This window comes from Molothrus ater, chromosome 8 (genome assembly GCF_012460135.2).
Source record: "Molothrus ater isolate BHLD 08-10-18 breed brown headed cowbird chromosome 8, BPBGC_Mater_1.1, whole genome shotgun sequence".
NCBI classification, from domain to species: Eukaryota; Metazoa; Chordata; class Aves; order Passeriformes; family Icteridae; genus Molothrus; species Molothrus ater.
The window spans coordinates 31609230-31629263 of record NC_050485.2 but is presented as its reverse complement, the minus strand read 5'-3'; the positions used below and the strand labels follow the sequence as shown (position 1 = coordinate 31629263).

General features: G+C 37.9%; 1 protein-coding gene across 4 annotated transcripts in view; it reads right to left on the bottom strand.

Moving 5' to 3' along the window:
• Window positions 1–950: 950 nt before the first annotated feature.
• PLEKHA1 (pleckstrin homology domain containing A1) overlaps window positions 951–20034 on the bottom strand; it is a 31486-nt gene continuing 12402 nt past the window's right edge. For 2 of the 4 annotated variants that reach the window (XM_036386135.2, XM_036386136.2), the window contains exons 2-12: window positions 18738–18898; window positions 17330–17386; window positions 16540–16585; window positions 15024–15121; window positions 12534–12665; window positions 11561–11704; window positions 10596–10664; window positions 8425–8489; window positions 7557–7620; window positions 6736–6825; window positions 951–3490 (exon numbers count right to left, since the gene is read on the bottom strand). In XM_036386135.2, the coding sequence (XP_036242028.1) occupies window positions 3176–3490; window positions 6736–6825; window positions 7557–7620; window positions 8425–8489; window positions 10596–10664; window positions 11561–11704; window positions 12534–12665; window positions 15024–15121; window positions 16540–16585; window positions 17330–17386; window positions 18738–18878 (1221 nt within the window). In that variant the 5' untranslated portion in view covers window positions 18879–18898 and the 3' untranslated portion in view covers window positions 951–3175. Of the gene's footprint in view, window positions 3491–5564; window positions 5636–6735; window positions 6826–7556; window positions 7621–8424; window positions 8490–10595; window positions 10665–11560; window positions 11705–12533; window positions 12666–15023; window positions 15122–16539; window positions 16586–17329; window positions 17387–18737; window positions 18899–20034 lie in introns of all 4 variants that reach the window. The other 2 variants (XM_036386137.2, XM_036386138.2) reach the window with 2 other exon arrangements.

Here is a 20034-nt window from a genome sequence, read left to right as displayed (position 1 = left end):
CTACACATGGCACAGAGAGCTTCACTGCTTTCATTTCAACTTTTAGACTGAAATTCCCTATCCAGTATTTCCCCATCTTTCATTTCTTCCCTCTCACCTCTATTTAAAATGGAATTGTTAAAAAGACAGTAATATTTCTCTTCCACACCTTCAGAGTGTCCATTTTAGTTGCACTCTAATTTCTCCATCCATTATAATACTTACTGTAAAACCTAAAAAAATATTAGCAAAAATAACAACAATAACAAAAAAAAAAAACCCAACCTGGAACAGCCCAGTGACTTAACAACTGGAGTCTCCAGATCAGCTTTTAAGTATGAAATACACTTTAAAAGCAAATTAGTACTAGACTTGATTTTTAAAGCTGGAGTGTGACCCCTAGGTGGTGCTGACATCCTGATATTCCACAAGGTTAAGGAATATTCCATTTATTAAACTGTATCCTAACACATCACCCCTCAGCAGCTGCCCCCAGGAACGTGCACTGCAGGCAGCAGTTCCATTTTCAGTATTTTATTTTAACACAGTGAGTTTAAAGCTGTGGTCATACAGAATAATTTGATTTCCTCTTCAGCGAAGGGGCAGAGTGCACAGCCAGGTGGTGGCAGTGGAATCTGGGTAACTGGGGCCAGTCTGCATTTCAGGGAAGCGCCCCTGAGAGAGAACCCTTCTGATCCATCCGTGTAAAGACAGAAAAATCCATGTTACAATGTTTTCTTAATCAATATCCCTTGCATAACATGTAAAACTTCCACAAAAGAAACTGAGATTAGCACAAGAAAATCAGCTCAGTCTGCTCAATTTCATTCTTAGGCTACACAACCTGATTAGATTTGAAGAATTAGAGATGCTATGGCCGGATGAAGGAGAATCTGATCTCTTACATGCTGAAAAAGAATGTATTGCTCTGATTAAATACTTGTCATGGTGCAAAGAAACTCAACCAGATGTTATTTTAAGTTACCCAAACTGATTTATTGACAATTTAAATGTGACATATTTACAGCACTGTTTCTAAAATAATTTAACAATTTTCATAGATTTATAAAAGTACTGATAAATAGGAGACCCTGACAGTGACCAACCACAAATATTTCCCTATGCTACTGAACTACAACAGTAGTTCATTTCTTTTTTCATTTTTCTCTTTTTCCCCTCTTTTTGTAAGTCCCATAATGGAGCTGCTTTACCTCCACCCAATGTGTAAATTTGCCAATACCAAAATACAATAAAATGACCATGCAGTGTGAAAGCTGTACCAGAGCAAGTGATTTCAGATGTTAGACTACAGTAAAAATATTACAATGCAAAGTGTCTTCCACACAGAATGTACTTGTGAAAAAATAAGCTTTTAAAGAGATAATGGTTTCTTTTTATAGAAATTAAAACCTACAATACTAGTACAGACATTTACAGTAATTTCCAATTCTGTGCTAGTTTTCACATATATCTAAAGTCAAACAAAACCAGTAATTTACAGACACCACTGCCTTAAGACAGTGGTTAGTTAGCTTATGGATAAAAAAAAAATAAACCAAAACCAAAAGAAGGTGCTGATATAATTTAAGGTTTTGAATTTCATTATATTCCATTCTTATATGACACCAATTATTCTGTCCTGGGATCAATAAATTGCTGTAGTAAAGCCATCCAAATCTCTCAAGCAGGAAGTCAGTTTGGAAGTTGGAGAGAAGATGGACTTGCCTGATATGTATCTTAGGTTCCAGCAGACAAAGGAAGTCTCACAAAGCTGGACAACTGGATCACAGTAAGCAGCAGCATGAGATATTTGTGGGGTTGGGATTAAAGCAAATGGTTTTTTTTCCAAAAATGATGAAAAGTACACACCACCTAATCCAGTACTTGAAATGTAAAGGTTCTCCTCGCTGGCATCACTGATGCCCCATAACACAATGTACACAAACAACAAATACTCACTTTTTTAAGAACACATATTGCACAGCAGTGGGTGCAACACCAGAACACTGGTACCCCTGGCATAAATCTTGATTTAAAGAGCTGTTTCAAGCTATGCTATCCAGAGCAACTCCAAGCCAACGCTCAAACCCAGTAAGAATGGTCTGTGTACATCACTAACCCAAAAGTGTTTCAACAATGTGAGAGAAAACACAGGCACTTCAGATTCTTAGTGCACCAAAAGTTATAGGCCACGACTGCAGGACTAGGAACAGTTCAGTACCAATAACAACACAACTAAAGGAGCTCTTCCACTGATCAATACAGAAACAAGAACTGCTCACAAAGCACTGGGAAGGAAATCATTCTCAAAACAGTAACCAAACGATACACTTAAACATTTAAGAAAACATAATTGCTGCAAAGCCTAATGTAACACAACATAAACCCTACTTAGTTAAAAAGATCTAAAGTGTCCAAATTCCAAAGTCCAAATTCTCTTCTCCCCCCCTCCAAAACACCAATACATGCAGTCCGTGGAAATCCAAATGTGCAAAAAGTTATAACCCACCTTTAGGAGTGCATCAAAAATAGGCTGACTATTCAAAATATTATTTTAGTGGAAATTTTACAGCACCATAACTAGAATTCCAAGGGAGTTCAGAATTCTTGTTCTGATAACAAATCAGTTGACACTGTTGATCTTAAAGAACAGAAGAAACATTTTGTGCATTTCCTGGTATCTGGAAGTCACGGAGAGAAAAAATTCTCATATATGCCTAAAATCTTACTGTAGTTTAAGATGAAATTAAATAATCACATTTGTTGGCAACAAGTTCTCCAAAATAGAGCATTAGTTGCAAATTTAGTAAACCTGCCAGATTAGGAATCAGAAGTTGCTGGTACCTTGCTTACTTGCAGAAGTACTTTTTTTGTTTGTTTAATGCATTTTGGGTTGGTTTTTTTTCCTAAACTGTGCAGTTTGGCCCCTCCCTAGTAAGTGATTTACTATCAGGCTTTGAGAAAATGCCTAAGGTCCATCTCTGACCCTCAGCTGAAAGGCAACACACAAACACATTATATATACCCATGTGTGCACAGGAACACACACACACATATATATAACAGCAGTGCTCCGGTTTGTATTTTTTTGTGGTTTTTTTTTTTGTTCTCATTCCTGGAATTTTCTTTGGTTCAAAGTCCAAGCAAGGAAATTAAAGGACCGAACAAATGGATCATTCTCCAAACGCTTCCATCCCTACACATCGCTAACTGGAAGGCTTGCATCATCCAGATCCACAAGGCCAGGATCCTGTTCCTGAGTGCCATTTTTGCTCCGGGGTTCCCAGGGACCCCGGTCAGTCACTTTGGAAGTTGATTCTCTTGGAGCGACAGCCTGGATCTTGTAGCTCCTTGGCTTGGCCTTGGTAAAAGATTCGTGAAATCCTCGTTTCTCCAAGGCAGGGGGTTTGGGGTGAGAGGCTGGGGCCAGAGGGCTGCTGTGAGGGGCTGTGGAATGTGAGCTGGCTGCACGGACAGCATGGCCGGGCTCGGCAGAAGGTTCGGGATGCTCCTGGAAAAAGAAGGGAATTGTCAGATGAAGTGGCTGATGGCACGTTGGAAAGATGCAGTTTCAGATTTCACACTCATGAGAAAAAAAAAAAAAATGAATACAAATATCGAGACAGAAAATACACAAAGCGAAGCATCAGCCACGGCAGCAGGAGGCAGGTGCTTTGTGAGGCTCTGCTTTACTGAGTGTGAGCTCACAGCAACATCAGCTGCTGCATTCAATGAAATGAAATTCTTAAATCAAGCACAGCAGCTCTGTAGACTTTAGTCCAGCAATTTAGGCTCCTCATTTTACTAAGATGTTAAATAACCTCTTGGAGGTGCACACTTTAAAGGCCACTGAAAGTCACATCTTTCCAAAGGAAAAACATATTCAGACCTATTCATATCATCAAGCACTCATCTCCTGGATCCTGAAGCAATGCACATTTTACTGTTCCCTGTTCTTGGAGCACTAAGTCTTCCCAATTTCTCACAAGGACCAAACAAAAATTTTAAGCTATCAAGGCTGTATAAAAATTTCCAAAGTTAATGACCTAGAAAGAAACTGATACTTAAGCTACTCCCTCCATGCAAGTTATTGTTTTGTGTTTATTATAATTATTCTGCTGACCTTTACATAACTATTAAAATATCTTCCACCATTTACTTACTGACAAAAGCAAGTCTCCAGACTACCCATGAATGATTTAGTTGTCTGAAGAGCAGGCATGGAATGCCATTTGGATGTCCTGGGATAGCCTGACCTCCTGAACAGGAACAAGAAGTTCCCTGGGCTCTGCACTGCATCCATGAGTTCTGTCAGGATGTCTCAAATCCCTGAGCAGTGCTGGGTTTGAAACGCTCTGTTCCAAATGCTGTGTAATGTTGCAGTGAACTGTGTGTGCATTAGGAACTGCAGCTGCTGCCAGCTCTGCCATCACCAGTGTTAGTCCAGGAACTAAAGGAATCTGCCAGCCCATGTGCACACACAAATCAAGGCATTTCTCAAGCACATTTGTTAGCAAAAAAAATAAACCCCAAACCCATCACAGATGTGTGTCCAAGATGCAAATATAAATCCTAAATTAAATACTTATTTTTTTCCACTGTAGTTTTTTAAGCTTCTTTTAGAATGTTATGACATTCTCATGACATATGAATTAATAAATTTAGTGAAAATGGATTTTGCCAAGTACTACCATATTTCTTTTTATAAATGAGCCTAATGTTATTGGATGAACCTGTGCAACTTTTTTTTGGACTTGAGTTTGGTGTTCAATTTCACTAAAGTATTTCACATCATTTACATTGCCTTATTTCATACCTGACTTGATATTCCACTTAAGGAAAAAAGTTTGATTTAGGAGAACTTATGAGTCACTGGTTTATCTACTGTTCTTACTATTAATAATTTTACTTCACCAAATAGGACAAAAGGGATATTAAGACAAGATCTCTGAATATTTCCTAAGCTGCCCTGAAGGATGCTCAGATTTTACGACCCACACTGGCTGCAATTTCACAGTTAAGAGACTGTGCTGCTGCACTACTCCTAAGGTGCCCTGCTTTGAACAGGGTATTGATTATACATTATTGTATAATGCTTCTATGTTTGAACTAATCATTTCATGCAGAGATCTCATAAGCCATGCAGATCAGGCTACTTTAGACCCTTCTAAACCCTAGAGTTACAACGTGCATGTCCTGTGTGCACTCATCTGTATTAGTTTGTGGGCAGCTTCCATTTAATCTCACTTTGGCGCAGTTTCAAAACAAATGTAAAGTAAAGTGGAAATATGAACTCTCATGCAAATTAGCTTTAGTGCTTTCCTATTAAAGTGACATCACTCATGGTTAAGTATTTACTGTGCTTTGACGTATAAGCAGCGGTTTTGGTGTTTTTCATTTCCAATCATTTCAAAAGCAAGAAAAAACAGTGCAAACCTGTGAGTGAACGATATTATTGATGAGTTAGTTTTCAGTAATGGTAATGACAACAGGTAGCATTATTTTTTAGTTTGTTTTATAGTGCAAATTAGTGTCTAGTCCTAGCCCTCTGTTAAGAAGGCGAGTTTCCATGAGAGCCCACATACGTGCTGCATTCATCAGTTCTTGATGTATACCTCTGTATACAAGGATTCGACAGCCTTCTGGCCTGCCGCATCTGGAACACAGTGCAAAGCTAAGATTAGAGTCACCTGGACTTGGGAGAGAGGACAACACAGGGAACAAGAAGTGATGCTGACAGTCATAGCTACATTGCTCAGTTAGCCCCACAAGGAAAAAAAAAAAAAACCACACAGGGAAAAAAGCATACAGAAAGAAAAGTTACCTGCGTGTTTTCATTGCCCCCACAAAGAGAAAATTTATATCAGGAAGTTTTATTTAAAAGCATGAAGGAGCTATGAAAAATTGGTGGAGAGCTTAGGCTGAGTTACCAGAAACATGGTATCAATGCAAATTTGTAATCAAAAGCCAGGATTGAATTATTACCTTTCAGATTATGGGGGTAATGATATATCCAGTTTATTACAAAACATCCCAGAGGTAGAAAAACACAGCATGCAATACCTGAACTGTGAAGTATTCCTGGTGCTACATCTGGGCATACTTGAGACACTGTGACACCAGAGTAACTCCCTCTACTTTCCACAAGTTAATAAGCTTTGTGCTAAACAACTAATACAGTTGAAATGCTAGTAGGTATGAAATGCTGGCATCCACGTGGCTTCAGAAATATTAACACTTGTCACAGTGCCCCACTTCAGTACTGCAAGATGCTGTTCTCACTGCACTTGCAACAGCAAGAACTAATTTGTGTGAGCATAGATCTCTTAGTTTAAATTTATATACAATAAACTATCAGCAATAGAGAATGACAATTTAGCAGTGAGAGTTGCTACAAAGAAATTCGGATATTGTCATTTGATTGCAAAACACAGCAATTAGCAGAAACACCTCACAGGAATTAGAAAGTTTTGATTTAACTCCCAAAGTAGTAATAGTGACAGATCATACTGGACTTCTCCAGGTTAGCACTACATTATCTACATGTTCAAGACAAACAACGCACAGAAAGTCACAGGTACGGACTAGAAAAAGTGCTCAATTAAAACCACAAAGTGTTTGATGTTTGACAGTTCATGCAAAGAGGCCGTGTTACTACAGGACAGGAGAGAGGGAAGGCAGAAGGAAGAGGCAGGACTGAGTGGCACAAGTGAACAGGAGCTAGTGGCAGCCCCTCTGAGGCGCAGGGTGACGTACGGAAGCCGCCGATCTGCCCGGTCCCCGCTGCGCCACGATGGCCCCAGAAATGGCCTTGATCCAGCTGTGCATGTCCTCGGGGCTGTCTGCCTGCAGCCAACAACAACACCATGGTCAACAGCAGCCTCAGCCTGCCCACTGCCCCACCACCTGCAGCACAAGCTAACCCTGCTGCTCAGTGTGCTACTGAAACACAGGGGGACCTCATTTCTTACAGGCGGACTGTCACAGACATCTTCTATGAAAAATCCTTTCCTTAGGATTTTTTCTCCTGAGAAGCTGAGAGACCTCAGGAACAAAATGTAAACAATGATTACCTGCTGCTGTGGAGTGCAACAGGTGGCATCTGTGATTGGCCCATGTTAGGTTGTTTCTAATTAATGGACAACCACAGTCCAGCTATCTTGGACTCTCTGTCCGAGCCACAAGCCTTTGTTATCATTCTTTCTTTTTCTATTCTTAGCTATCCTTCTGATGAAATCCTTTCTTCTATTCTTTTAGTATAGTTTTAATATAATATATATCATAAATAATAAATCAAGCCTTCTGAAACATGGAGTCAGATCCTCGTCTCTTCCCTCATCCTCGGACCCCTGTGAACACGGTCACAGCAGACTTTATTTCTTAACCCAGACATTTCTCACTCTGAAGTTATAAAATGTATACCACTATATAAAGCAGTAAATAAAATATCCTGAAGATCACATTCCCCCCAGAAATCATGCCATGGTCAAAGTGAAGAAGTGCTGCTATTTCACTTTTTAAGTGTATTTGACTCTGGCAGTCTCTTGGGTTTGCCAAAGTTTAAAAAAAGAAATTACCTGCACATAAAAGGTTCGAGAAGTTGTTACAATTTCAAAGAGATTGTCTCTCATCATTATATCACTGCAAATGAAATACAAAAATACTTCAAAAGCAAGTACAACTTTCCCACTGTATTTTAACAAGACTGTAGAACTGGCAGAGAATCAGAGCATTTCCTGGCCTGACTTTTGCATTTCTTTATCACTCTACTGTTTTTTTTACTATTTTTTTACTAATTTTAGCCCTAGGACTCTTTAGTTTACCAGTGGCACATGTACTTTTAATTGGAACATTTAAAATCATATAACATTAAGTCTAAAATATATTTTAATCATACATTTTTAATTGGAACATTCTAAATCATATGTTAGGTTAAAAAATATTTATCATTCTAGTCAAATTTCTATAAGTAGTCTGCTAAAGAAGAAACAGAAAAATCAGTATCTTTTAAGTGCTACAAAAGCAATTATTCTTTAGTGTATTGCCATTTGGTAGGAGGGAAACAGCAGGGTGAAGAGTGTTCTCAGCCAGATTCATCCTTTTAACACGTGTTAATGTCCTCTAAAGGTTTAGAGATTATCTAAGCAGAGTAGAGACTCCTGAAATTGCTGCCTCAGACCAGACAGCACCCACATATCTCTAACTCTTGGTTCCATGATATTCCCTTGTTCCGCCCTTTTGCCAATTTGCAAGTTTGAAACACACATTAATACAGAACCCTCAAAACCCATTTAATGCACAAAACAATGTGCTGTCCCATAAAGAAGGAACATCCCACATGCACACATCGAGTGAAGTTATTGAACAGTTCTCCAAAGGGCAGCCTGGTCATGACCAAGCAGGCAATTCCATCCCATGTAATGACATCAGTGCTTCCCTCCTCACCTCTGTTTGCATTCCTGAACTTTATGGACCTCCTTAAGTGGTATAACCCTGAGAGGTTCCTTTTCCTGTAACAAGAAACATGTTTTAGTACAGCATATTTAATAACTAGAACAGAAAGCCAGAGGCCAGGACAGCAGTAGTCTTACATAAATGAGACTTTCAAGGCAGTCAGTATGAAAAAAGTGGTGTCAACCAAAATTTCACTTGCTTTTGTAAGTATTAAACCAACCATGGCACTTGCAATGAAGAGGAGGGCAAATCAAGTAGCAAAACCTCCCAAAACATTAATTCCATACTATAATGAAGAGAACCATGCTGTCCTCTTCCTCTAAACAGAGCAGACAACTGACCCTGGCCTCAAGCAGCTCATTTCATTAAAATTTTGATTACAATAATCTGCTATGAAATGCTACCATAGAAGATGCTATGTTAATTGGACTGCATGACATGGCTTTAAGTGAGATTAACAGTACCCTACACTTAATACAATTTAAAGTACTACAAAGAAACCAGTCCTCAACACCTGCAAAAGAGCAAGTACTCTCAAAGAAATTCTGTTACCATAACAAAAGTAAGTGTTAAAGTTTCACACAACAGGAAAAAAGTGAGAACATTCAAACAGAAACACTTTCACTTTTCCCATGACAACATAATATCACACACACTATTATTTTCTAGTGGCTGTTGCAGTAAACTACAAGCAACAACTTATTTTACCTCCTACTGTGATTTCTTTAAGCCAAGTTACAATGGATTGCTTCACTTGGCTACAACTTCCAGATAAAACAAAGGCTTTCAGCTCTGCAATGACTTCCTCTACCATTTCTGTAACAGATACTTAGCAGATTTATGCTGAGCAAGCAGCAAATGTCACTCAAACGTAACCATGCTGCAAGAGCAGTTTCCATTAATCATTTTGCTCTTTAGCAGATCAAATGTAGAAATGTTTAAAACCCAATGTTTTCAGTTATAGTGCTCCTTGTATCTCTTCTCTGCTGTTCTTAGATTCAATCATCCATTAAAACGCATTTTCAAAGTAATACATCAACTGTGAAGATCATCTCTGGAGTACAGACACCTCTTGGGGGGAGAAGCCCAGCTCAGAAATGATCATTTTCTGGGTCTCCTATTGCCTGTATTGCACTGTGCTCCTGTGGACTGGCACAGGCTCAAGGAACACAATGAAACACGGGAAGTGAGAGTATTTCTACCATCCTTCAATTCCACTCTCCCACAGCACAATTCTTCACTGGGTTAGAACTTGTTTGTGAGCAATCTGAGCTCAGATTTGTTTTTTAAATAAAAATAGAGGGTTTCTTATAGGCAGTGAGTCAGAACTGTTCTGCTGACAGCTTAACAAAGATAATGATGCAAGATCAAACCCCTGCTACTGCTGCAGATGCCCTCATTAGAAATGAAATCAAAGTTAACTTCAAAAACAGCCTGAAATTTGGGTTCTTGACATTTTACATCTTATGTTTGGCCTGTAAACTCAATTCTCCTTAATTTATAATACTCTACAACTCAGGTTTCATTCCTTAGGTACAGATTTTCTTACATTTAGTCTGTTTTACCAAAAAAGGAATCCCACATTTACGTGTCTTCAGAACCAGCCATTTAATTTTTAAATGAAACCTGAAGGCATGTAACATCTGGTCAAAATCAGCCAAAAACTTAAGAGTGACAGAGGAAGAAGAAGGTCATGAAGCTAAAAGAAACTCTGCAAATGTTGCTGTTGAACAGAAAATCAAGAGGTTTTTGTCCATCTTGGCTGCCCTGATGAAACAAATGTGTGGGAGAAGATCCCATCATCTGGATGATAAAGCATAATTCTAACTTTAAATGAAGAATTGCAAGATTAGTTTTGTCTTTCTCAGAGTGATCAGCTATTACAACAACACAATTAATTTTATAAGAGTGTAAAATGACAAAGTACTAATACAAGAATCAGGGTGAGTGCAGAGTAGATTTTATTATTGTTCTTCAGTGCCCTACAGGCAGGTTCCCAAACAGATTGAACAGTTGTCCCATTAATTTTTTTGTTCTTTCCAGTCATGAAAAGTTATTACAGTACAGGCTCAAGAGCTGCAGGAGCAGCAGAGTACATTTCTCAAACACAAGCAGATTCCTTGTAACTGTCACTGGAAAATAACACAGAACTGGAAACTTACCAGTTCAGACTTGAAATATCCTATTGTGTTTTCATCTAATTGAAAGTATCTTCTCTTCCAGTTCTTCATCTGTTAAGGGAAAATAATAAACATTTGTTTATTTTACATATAAAATAAAATAGACTTACATGTAATGTATTATGATTATAGTTACCATTCTAGCTTTTATCTATAGTACAATATTGTGCAATTCCTAACTATTCATTTGGAATAGTGTTTTCATTATAGTTTATTATAATAACAAATTTTGCATCTTTAGCGTCCCCAAGATAATTATGGATTACTTTGCCCAATTAATAATTTTTTTGGAAAAAAATTTAAAAAATTAAAAATTCTTAAAGTTACTATTTTCTAAGATTTATTCAAACTGTAGAAACTCAGCAGCAGAACTATTCTATGGGAAAAACTGGAAGACAATACATCACAGGTTTCTAGTTTATTTTTAACTAAAAAAGGGATGTCATAAAAGGAAGCTTCATAATCCAAGATAAAAAGAGTCTGAGAACTCAAAGATGTGTATCTTGCTTAATCTGAACTATCTGTTCCTTCTTCTAGCAAGGCATCTCATGAACAGCTCCACTTGTGTTAATAAGTCTGATAAGATGCACAATTCTTCCTCTGAACTGCAAAATCAGCTTTTTCTAAACATTTGACTGATTTAAAAAGCAGGCACTGGACTTCTGTGCCAATTTAGATGGTTTAGTAAGCAAAATAAGGATCTCTACAGAATGTAGAACAGGAGAATTCCCAGCTGCATGCACCAACCATTACGTGCAAGTCTGGGAACACACTTTGCCTCTCTAAAATATCCTCAACAACACAACACTAAAGAAAGTCATGAAAGGAAGTAGCACAGATAAAAATTAAGTGCTACTAGAGGATAAATTTTATCTTTAATTAATCCTTATTACTGTCAGTAGTAAAAAAATCCCTGTCAATTGCCTTTTGTTTTTAATAATACTTACCACTGCTCCTTGTTTGACACAGTAGCCAGCTTTGATAATGGCATTATCTGGGGGATGCTTAGCAGCAAAATAAGGAAGGTGACTTTGTGACCTCTTCAAATAATTCCTGTCAGCCCCTTCACTGCCCTCACTGACTTCTTCTTTCTAGAAAAAACACAGGAAAGTTCAGAATACTCTCAAGTTTTTTTATTTTTCTAAAGGTCAAGGAATAGCTATAGTAGTTACAATAGGAAATAACTTTGTCATGCCATGCTCACAAATCTCATTTCCAAATTGAAAGAACAAAATATTCCAACTGATTTCCAGAGACAACTGAGATTCCCCAAAGGCTGAGTCCTTGCAAGCTGCTCTTAGAAACTAAACCAAGAATGTGCTGAGTACTTTCAAATAATATTAACAAACACTCAGTAAAAAAATGGTACAGATTTAAACTCATGCATGTATTTAGTGCAAACTTGTAACATGGGCAAAACACTAGAGGTGGCTACAGCTAACAAAAAGTTATTTCTAGAACTACAAGACACAGAATTCACCACCTTTTTTAATGCATTTTGGGAGCATACATATCATTTACATGATATTCATCTAATCTGTAACTATTTTCATCTCAGGAAACTTTCAGCAAGAGATTCAGTTCTATCTTTAGCACTGCACAGATTCTACTTCCATAAGCTTATCCAGCCTCTCAAACTTTTTTCTCACTTTTCCTTACAACTTCTTCCTCTTTTTTTCTCTTAAAGGGGCAGAACTTCATCACTCTTAACACCAACAATTAATTTCACACAGACAAAGTATTATTAATATACTAACAGGTATGTGTGAGCAAAAAAAAAAATCGGTACTCAAGCAAATCTTTAAAATCTTATATAAAGGGAATAAAATCCTCAGAACCTCCACTCAGTATAATAAAAGGTGCATATAAAAGTACATCTTTGTGTGTCAAATATTAACCCACTTGTTTGGAGGGTGTTACCTGGGTGGGTGTAATGATGGGAACACCACCAACAATTTCTGTCCTGTAAGAGACTTGCTTCTTTCCACCTGGGCTTTCAGCTTGACGATTTGCATTATCCATTTGGCAGAGAGGATCAGACTGCTTTGGTACCTGCAGTTGGAATGTGAGAATTGACATCAGTTTCATGAAGAAAAAGCCAAAAGCCCTGAGCATTACTCAAGAATTTTGAGGCATTTTCAGCAGGATTTAACAAATGGTCACTAACTGTAAAAGGCTAAAAATGGCTTATACAAAAATTTGTTGTAATGACTATGCTTTAGTGCTCCAGAGGAAAGTGGTGCCAACAAAGACATTTCAGTGCATGAAATCAGTTGCAAGCTTTGAAGATTAAGTGCATCACTGAATCTTCACGAAGCACTGAGAACTGGTTCTTTATTTTTCAGCTGCTTTCAGTTTTAGTAAGAAAGTGGAGATGCCCCAGTGCCTGCAGAGCCAGCACAGCAAGGCCATAAACACTGGGACTTTGGTCACACAGGGTGTCTGACCACTGTGACATTTGTCCTCACATGTACTTGGCATGAAGATTGTGTTACTGCCCCCATTAATCATACATGTATTGCTAAATTCTGGCCAAAGTGAGCCTGCCTACCTAACTATCAGTAACTATTAGATAATTCTCTCAAATGTGCAACTAAGGGCATCAAAATTCCACATGAATTTGATTTCCCTCTAAGTGTTTTGATCTAAAAAGTTTACTCAGTCTCCTGAGTAAACTTGTTTAACCTAAGAAATGCAGTGACTACAAGACCTTTTTCATTTCTAATCTCCTTCACCTCTAATATTAACATAGCACATCTGAAGTGACTTCAACAAGAGGAGATCAAGTCTCACACCCAAATACCTCACCCAGCAACCTACTGGGTATTTACAGAGGACATCCAAACTCCTTCAGAAAGAAGGACACACAAATTGTCCATCCAAGACTGTGACACATTCAGAACTTGGAACTGAACTGATCTAGACAAGAAAGCAAAGCTACTTTATAGTCTGTGATTCAAGTTCCTGTGCCCAGGAGTGCTCATTTTACAAAATGCAGCCTGCAGGGAAGTACAGACAGTGCTGAGAGCAGATGTCAGCCTAGGACAGTGTCCTGCTGGCCACCCCTCTGCCAGGGACTCCATCCCCAGCCAAGTCCAGCACTGAAGGATAAGTGAGCCTCAGCCTTTGCAAAGCAGGGTTCGCAGCTACAGCTTTGTGGGCAAGTGCTTCAGCTGTCACAGACTCCTACTGAAAATGCTGCAGACCAAGCCCACAGCCACCTCCTCACACAAAGGCATTTTCAACCAGCACTCAACAACGGGTACACAGTGTGCTAGGCTGCAGAGGCTCACAGTCATTCTGACATTATCAGCACTCAAGAGGACTAAAACATGCAATGAGTCTTGGAGGATTACAATCTGCAGCAAGTAATGCTCATATTAAAATAATTGAGTGATCTTAATTATTTGATTCAGTAATAGGCTGTACTTAATACTGTACTCGAGCTGTTCAAAGCCTTGTTCCTTCAAAGACAAAATACTAATGATTTCACCAGCCATCTCAAATGCAAGCTAAACAGATGATAAACAGCAATCACTCTAAATTGATGCAATCATTTATTCATTTATTCACTTAATTTCTTCAACTGGGAACAGCTCAGGCCTGGTTGTGGTGCATCCTCTTTATGAAAAACCCAAGTGAGAAGGCTTTGTGCTTCTGGTTTTTTAAAATTTATTATTAGCAGTAGCATTTTTATAACTGCAAAGAATGGGCTGTATTAAAACAGTGCAAAGAACTCATGTAAACATCCACAGATAACCCAAAAGTGAGAAAGTGACTGACAACAAACACAAAAGTGTGCACCCATGCTCAGAACCCCTTCTTTGTCGGGGTGTGCTCTCAGAAGTGCTCACTGTCATCACTTCCCCAAAACTGGAGAAAATAAAACCATAACTTCTGCCTCCTGAAAAGACTGAGATAACACGTGGGGGTTTCTATCATGAGATAACAACTTGTCCTGGTACAACCCAGAAAAGAAATTTAACATTTACCAGAAGAACCATCAATGCTTCTTTGCATGGATGTTACTCAAAATAAGGAGAGAGCCTTTGGAGCTTGATCAATATTTTCGTGATAGTTTAAGAAATACCAAATTTTGACAGCAGGTAAAAGTATGTGTATCTTTTCATTGCTTGCTGGATACTTCAAATAATATTAAGTATGCAAAGTTAATTTTAAATTATTAGAAAAAAAATCCTAACCTGTAATTAAAAACAGAATCTTTTGTCCAATTTCCAAAAAGAAAGTTAAACTCAAATTTAGGGGGAGTTCTCTACAGTTTCTCCAAGTACTGCAAAGTCAAGCCAAGACTTGTTTGTGGTGATAGAAACTGGAGGCAAAGGTTACATTTAAGCACCTTGAGACAGTCACCATTTGAAAGCACTGCTAAAGATCAACTCAACCACTTACTGTGATTTTGGTAGCTTTGTTCAGAACATTTACCCATTCAACTAGGTCCTGCTGATCATTGGCTTGTAGAAAGTATTTTCTCATCCCTGCATTCATAACTGTTAAAAACCATTATGAAAAGTTAACAACACTGAAATTTAAGAGCAAACTTAATATCATTATGAAAATATTTGAATTCAGATGAAAATTCCATTTAAAGAATTTAAGTGTTCTGCTGTGTTTCGTTTTAGGAAGTCATCTTAAGGCACATAAATCCACTTGATTGCTTTATTCTAAAAAATAGTAATTTAAGCTCTCCACTTAAATGGCATGATACAAACTTTCAAAATTGATTTTTTCTGACATAGAAATGAAGTCTTGAATTTTATCAAAATATTCTACAGTTCCATTTCCTCTTTCTCAATTTCCCCATGCAACAAGTCTTATACCTGGGGACTTCTACAATTCCTCCTTTTAATCCTCTGCCCAGAATCTGTTATCCTTTGTTACATTACAAACTGACTGTGGTCACTGATTTACTTTTTAAATTTTTTTTTTAATTTCTGGGAAAATCAGTACTAATTACTAAGTATACGATGCACAGGACCAAACAACTTTAAGACAGCTACAACACAAATATTATTTTACTTTAGTGACTTGGCAGAGAAACATATTTTAATGAGTTTATATCTCTACCTCACAGCCCCTGGCATCCTTTATCCAAAAAGAACAAAGACATTTCAGTGTAACAGCAAAAAAACCCAAAAACATGGCTAATTCTTGAAATAGGTTTTACAGTGATTAAAACCATCTGAATATAAAGACAGTAAATTTCTATTTTTCCTCTACCAAGTATGAAAACTCTTTAATAAATTAGAGATATTTAAGCCAGCATCTTGGATCACTAAGGTGTTTTAGAGCTGGCCCACTGACAGGAGAAACTTTACAAGTGCTGAGGACAAAGCCCTGCACAGATGTGCAGAGGAATCTGTAATCTGTAGATGGCACTGAACTGACACACCAGGTACTTGCCTAAACCAGGAGGAGCTTTAGGATTATTTAAAGCTTCAGTAAATTTTAAACAAATTTAAACCTAGAAGGCACCCCAATATTTTATTTTTTTTTGTGCAGCAACAGAAGCTGAAATTTGACTTAAGAGCATTGGCTGAGAGTATTTTTAGATCAGTTAAATCAACTCTTTCATCAGTAAAACAGATTTCAATAGTTAAATTTCCTGTCTTCCCAGCTGACAGGCAGACCACATTTCTGAAAACAACTGTCATTACTTATTAATGCCTCAAAAATTTCAGACATCTGAAAAAACACCTCTCACCTACTCCTCATTAAGCTGCAATATGAAAAAACACAAAAACACCTTATGAGGAAGCCAACATTTCCATCATACTAAAGAAGAAAGTGAATACAAGGTATTTTTTAAACACTCCCAGCTGTAGCTGGTAGCAGAACTGCAGAACATTATCCCTGTTCCAAATGTCTGAAGAAGGCACCTGATGCACACAGCACAAGTCAAACTCACCAAAACAGAACTCTGCCTTTGGCCTCAGCTTCGTTGCATCGCTAACCTAGAAGGGAAATTAAAATTATAAATGTCACAAAATACACATCAGATATCACAAGTTTTATTCTGTTTCAAGGGGGTAAATTCAATGATTAGCAGCACAGCAAGGTGGTTCAGGCATAATGACAAAGAGAACTAAAACAAGAATGAAAGACAAAAAAGGAAGATGGGAAGATGCAGTATTGACAACAAAAAGTGCAAAGGAAGAACAAGAAATGAGCAGAAAGACAAGAAAAGGTCAAGTATTTTTCTCCATTTATTTGTTAATGCAGCATCTGCTACAAATTTAACCATGGAAACTTCTTAGTTCACAGTTCCCTTTCAGACATATTTAGAACTAACTGTACACACAGTGTGAAGGACTAAATATATTTTAGAAATGTTTCTGTCCTGTCTATTCCAAGTAATTATTACTTGCAAGGTATCACACCCAAAGACATCTTCCCCTTCATAAATGACCTGTCTTTTTGCCAAGACTAATGGGAAATTGAATACTCATAAAGAACTGAAATGTCAATTTTATGAGCACAAAGAGCTGCTGTTTGAAATCACTAGACAAACTTAGACAACACAGTAATTAATCTGTTCTTATTTTAACCTGAAGCTATTGAAGTGTTTTAACACTTCTCTAATTCAGGAGTATCACAGAAGCAAAAGGAGTAAGTGGCATTTATATTTGACTGAAGTTGAGGCCCTTGGTAGTTACCACCAAGAATTTAATGAGTGTCTCACATATTAATTATCTCACCTTTGAAATATAGGTAAGTTTAATGGCCCCAACAGGTGGAGATCCAGAGGGAAGATTCTGAAACAAATCACATGTGTTACAAAGTGAAACCAGTTTATTCTCATGCCACAATCAGTGTTGATGCATAAAAAGCAAGTAATGCCATAAACAAAAAGAAAATCCTACATATTTTTATAGACAATGCACAATGTACGCTTGAAACAGGATCTAAACTACTTGTTTATTATACACACATCTGTTAACTAAAAACAGAAAGACTGCTAGAAACAATACAAATAGTAATTGTTTCAGAGGTTTATGTATTTTACTAGAGGAAAAAGGATTCTTGTGGCTCTGCATCCAGGAAATCCGGAAAGAATACTTTTTCCTTAACAGATGTTGGAGTCTCTTGTACTTTGACCAGGGCAGGAGGAAGGGACAAGAAGTGACATTCATCTATTATGTCAGATACTTCAAAGGCCATCTCACATATTTTCCATTCACTTCAGGGATTTAGGAAGGCCTTCACATAGTTACAAGAACTCTGCAGTTCTTCAAAATTACTGCAGTGGGAGAAAATCAAGAAGTTTCTTCTCTTGCAAGAAACCCTTTCATTTGTGCATGTAAAATAAAAGGCCTAACCTAGGCCTGGGTGTGCACTGCAAATATCATTAAGTCTTAAAACTTCTGAGGAACTGCAATTACTACAGCACTTCAAGATTTTGTCCACACGCCCTGAATTGCTTCTTTTCACTCAGATCAAATGTTTGAAGCCTGTGTTACTTGCAGAAATTCTTTTTCTCCTCAGCGAGAACTGCTAAATGCTTCAGTCACAAGTCACATCCATCGAGCTGCACCTCATTTACATTTTGTTTTTGCTGGTTCCTTTGAACAGCAGACTGATGCTTTTTAACTCTGCTGCTCCTGGCAGAAGGGTACATGGATATTCTTCTGGCAGGCAGCTGTCAGCTGACCTGGATCCTGTGCTCAAACCTTCAGCAATTATCTCTTCTTGCCTCTGCTAGGAAACACAGGGATGCAGGCACATTGTAAAAGCAGCTTTTTTTTTTTCTAAAGGCTGCTCTCCATGCCAATGGACACAAGCTGTCCTCACTCATACACCATCCATGCTGGACTGCAATTGCAGGGTTCATTAAAAATTACTTTTCAATGACTGATTCTATTGAGGGAAAGCAATGTGTAATGCAAGGAAAATCACACACTACCACGTAAGGTTAAAGGTGAACAAAACACCAGGGTGTGTGTGATTTGGCTCATCTGGTTATATTAACCTGATTTACAATTATTTCATTTACACAATGATTTTTTTTCCCCAGCTTCCAGGTCCACGACACTAAACCCCACTTTGCTTTTGCGAATTCGTTAGAAAATCCAGAATTGAGACAAACTCCTGGCAGGACCAGCTCACCTGTGGGTTATCCATGTACCACACCAGGTTGTCCTCCTGTGTGTCCAGGATGAAGTACCGCCGCAGGAATTTCCCACTATTCTCATTTTCCTCAATGTCTAAGAAACCACAGATGCGATTCTGGCGATCCACATAAGGCATTTCTGACCCTGGACATCACACTGCACAACAAAAAGCACAGGAGGTAAGCAAAGTTCCTTGTTGCTAATTTTAAGACTGCTCAGTGCATGACATTTTGAGCAGTTTCAATCAGTAGCTTCAAGAAGTTTCTATGGGAGGGTAAGTGAAGCGTAGCTGCTCCCCACACCACCACCACCACTGCATTTTCAGAAAGGACTTTCGTACTTTGCAGTGTGTATTTAGCAGATCCAACAGCCTAAGTGTAAAGTTACAAGTGGGAAGCAGCAGATGAGCATCAAGACTTTGACAAGATCACTGAAAAATAAAGGTTCTCCTTCACAACATGCACGAAATTGAGACAGCAGTGGGGGTTACACTTCCTCCTTTGACATTGCCTCTCACGGCCAAGAAAGAATCTTTAGGAGCTCCACTGCCCACTGCAATTTTTCATATCTAGCTTATGCAAAAGCAATAAAAAAGCTTTTAGAAACATTGTTCTCATTTTTCTTCTCTCCTACAAAAAGCACTTCACGTCTAGCTGTGTCTAAGAAGACATCTTTTCATTCTTATACATTAAATAGGAAAAATGAAGCTGTATGTGCACCAACAGTGATGTGAACACTCTCTGCTCATGGTACTGAGCTCTAAGTGCACCAGGCTTTTATTTTGGCTTTTGGGGTCTTTTTTTTTTCTTTTTAAATTTGTTCTGCATTAAAAAAATTCAATTACATCTGCATTGTGCCGACCTATTACCCTCTTACCATTCACCTTTTATGGATCTGCCTTTTGCATCATGGGTTTTGCTTCCTTTTATTTTATGGGACAGTCATTTTACTTTAAGAGCCAGCCTTGTAAGACCAAAGATAAATTTGCATACTCATCTAAAAATGATAAAAATCAGGTTGATGCCAATCTTTCCCAGGGCAGGGAAAAAATGATTCAGTCTTCACATTTTGTTACAAAATTCAGAAATAGTACAGATCCAAAAATACTAATGTAAGACACAGAAGGTCGAAGCGCTTCACATTTTTCATAATTTTCCAACTTTTCCAGCTTTAACTGTAATATGGAAGCTTCATTTTAGTATTTCTTTAAACTCTTTACCTTTAGTATTTGAGGTCACTTGATTTAAATACACTTACATACACATACAATGAGAGAGACACCTGATAATTAT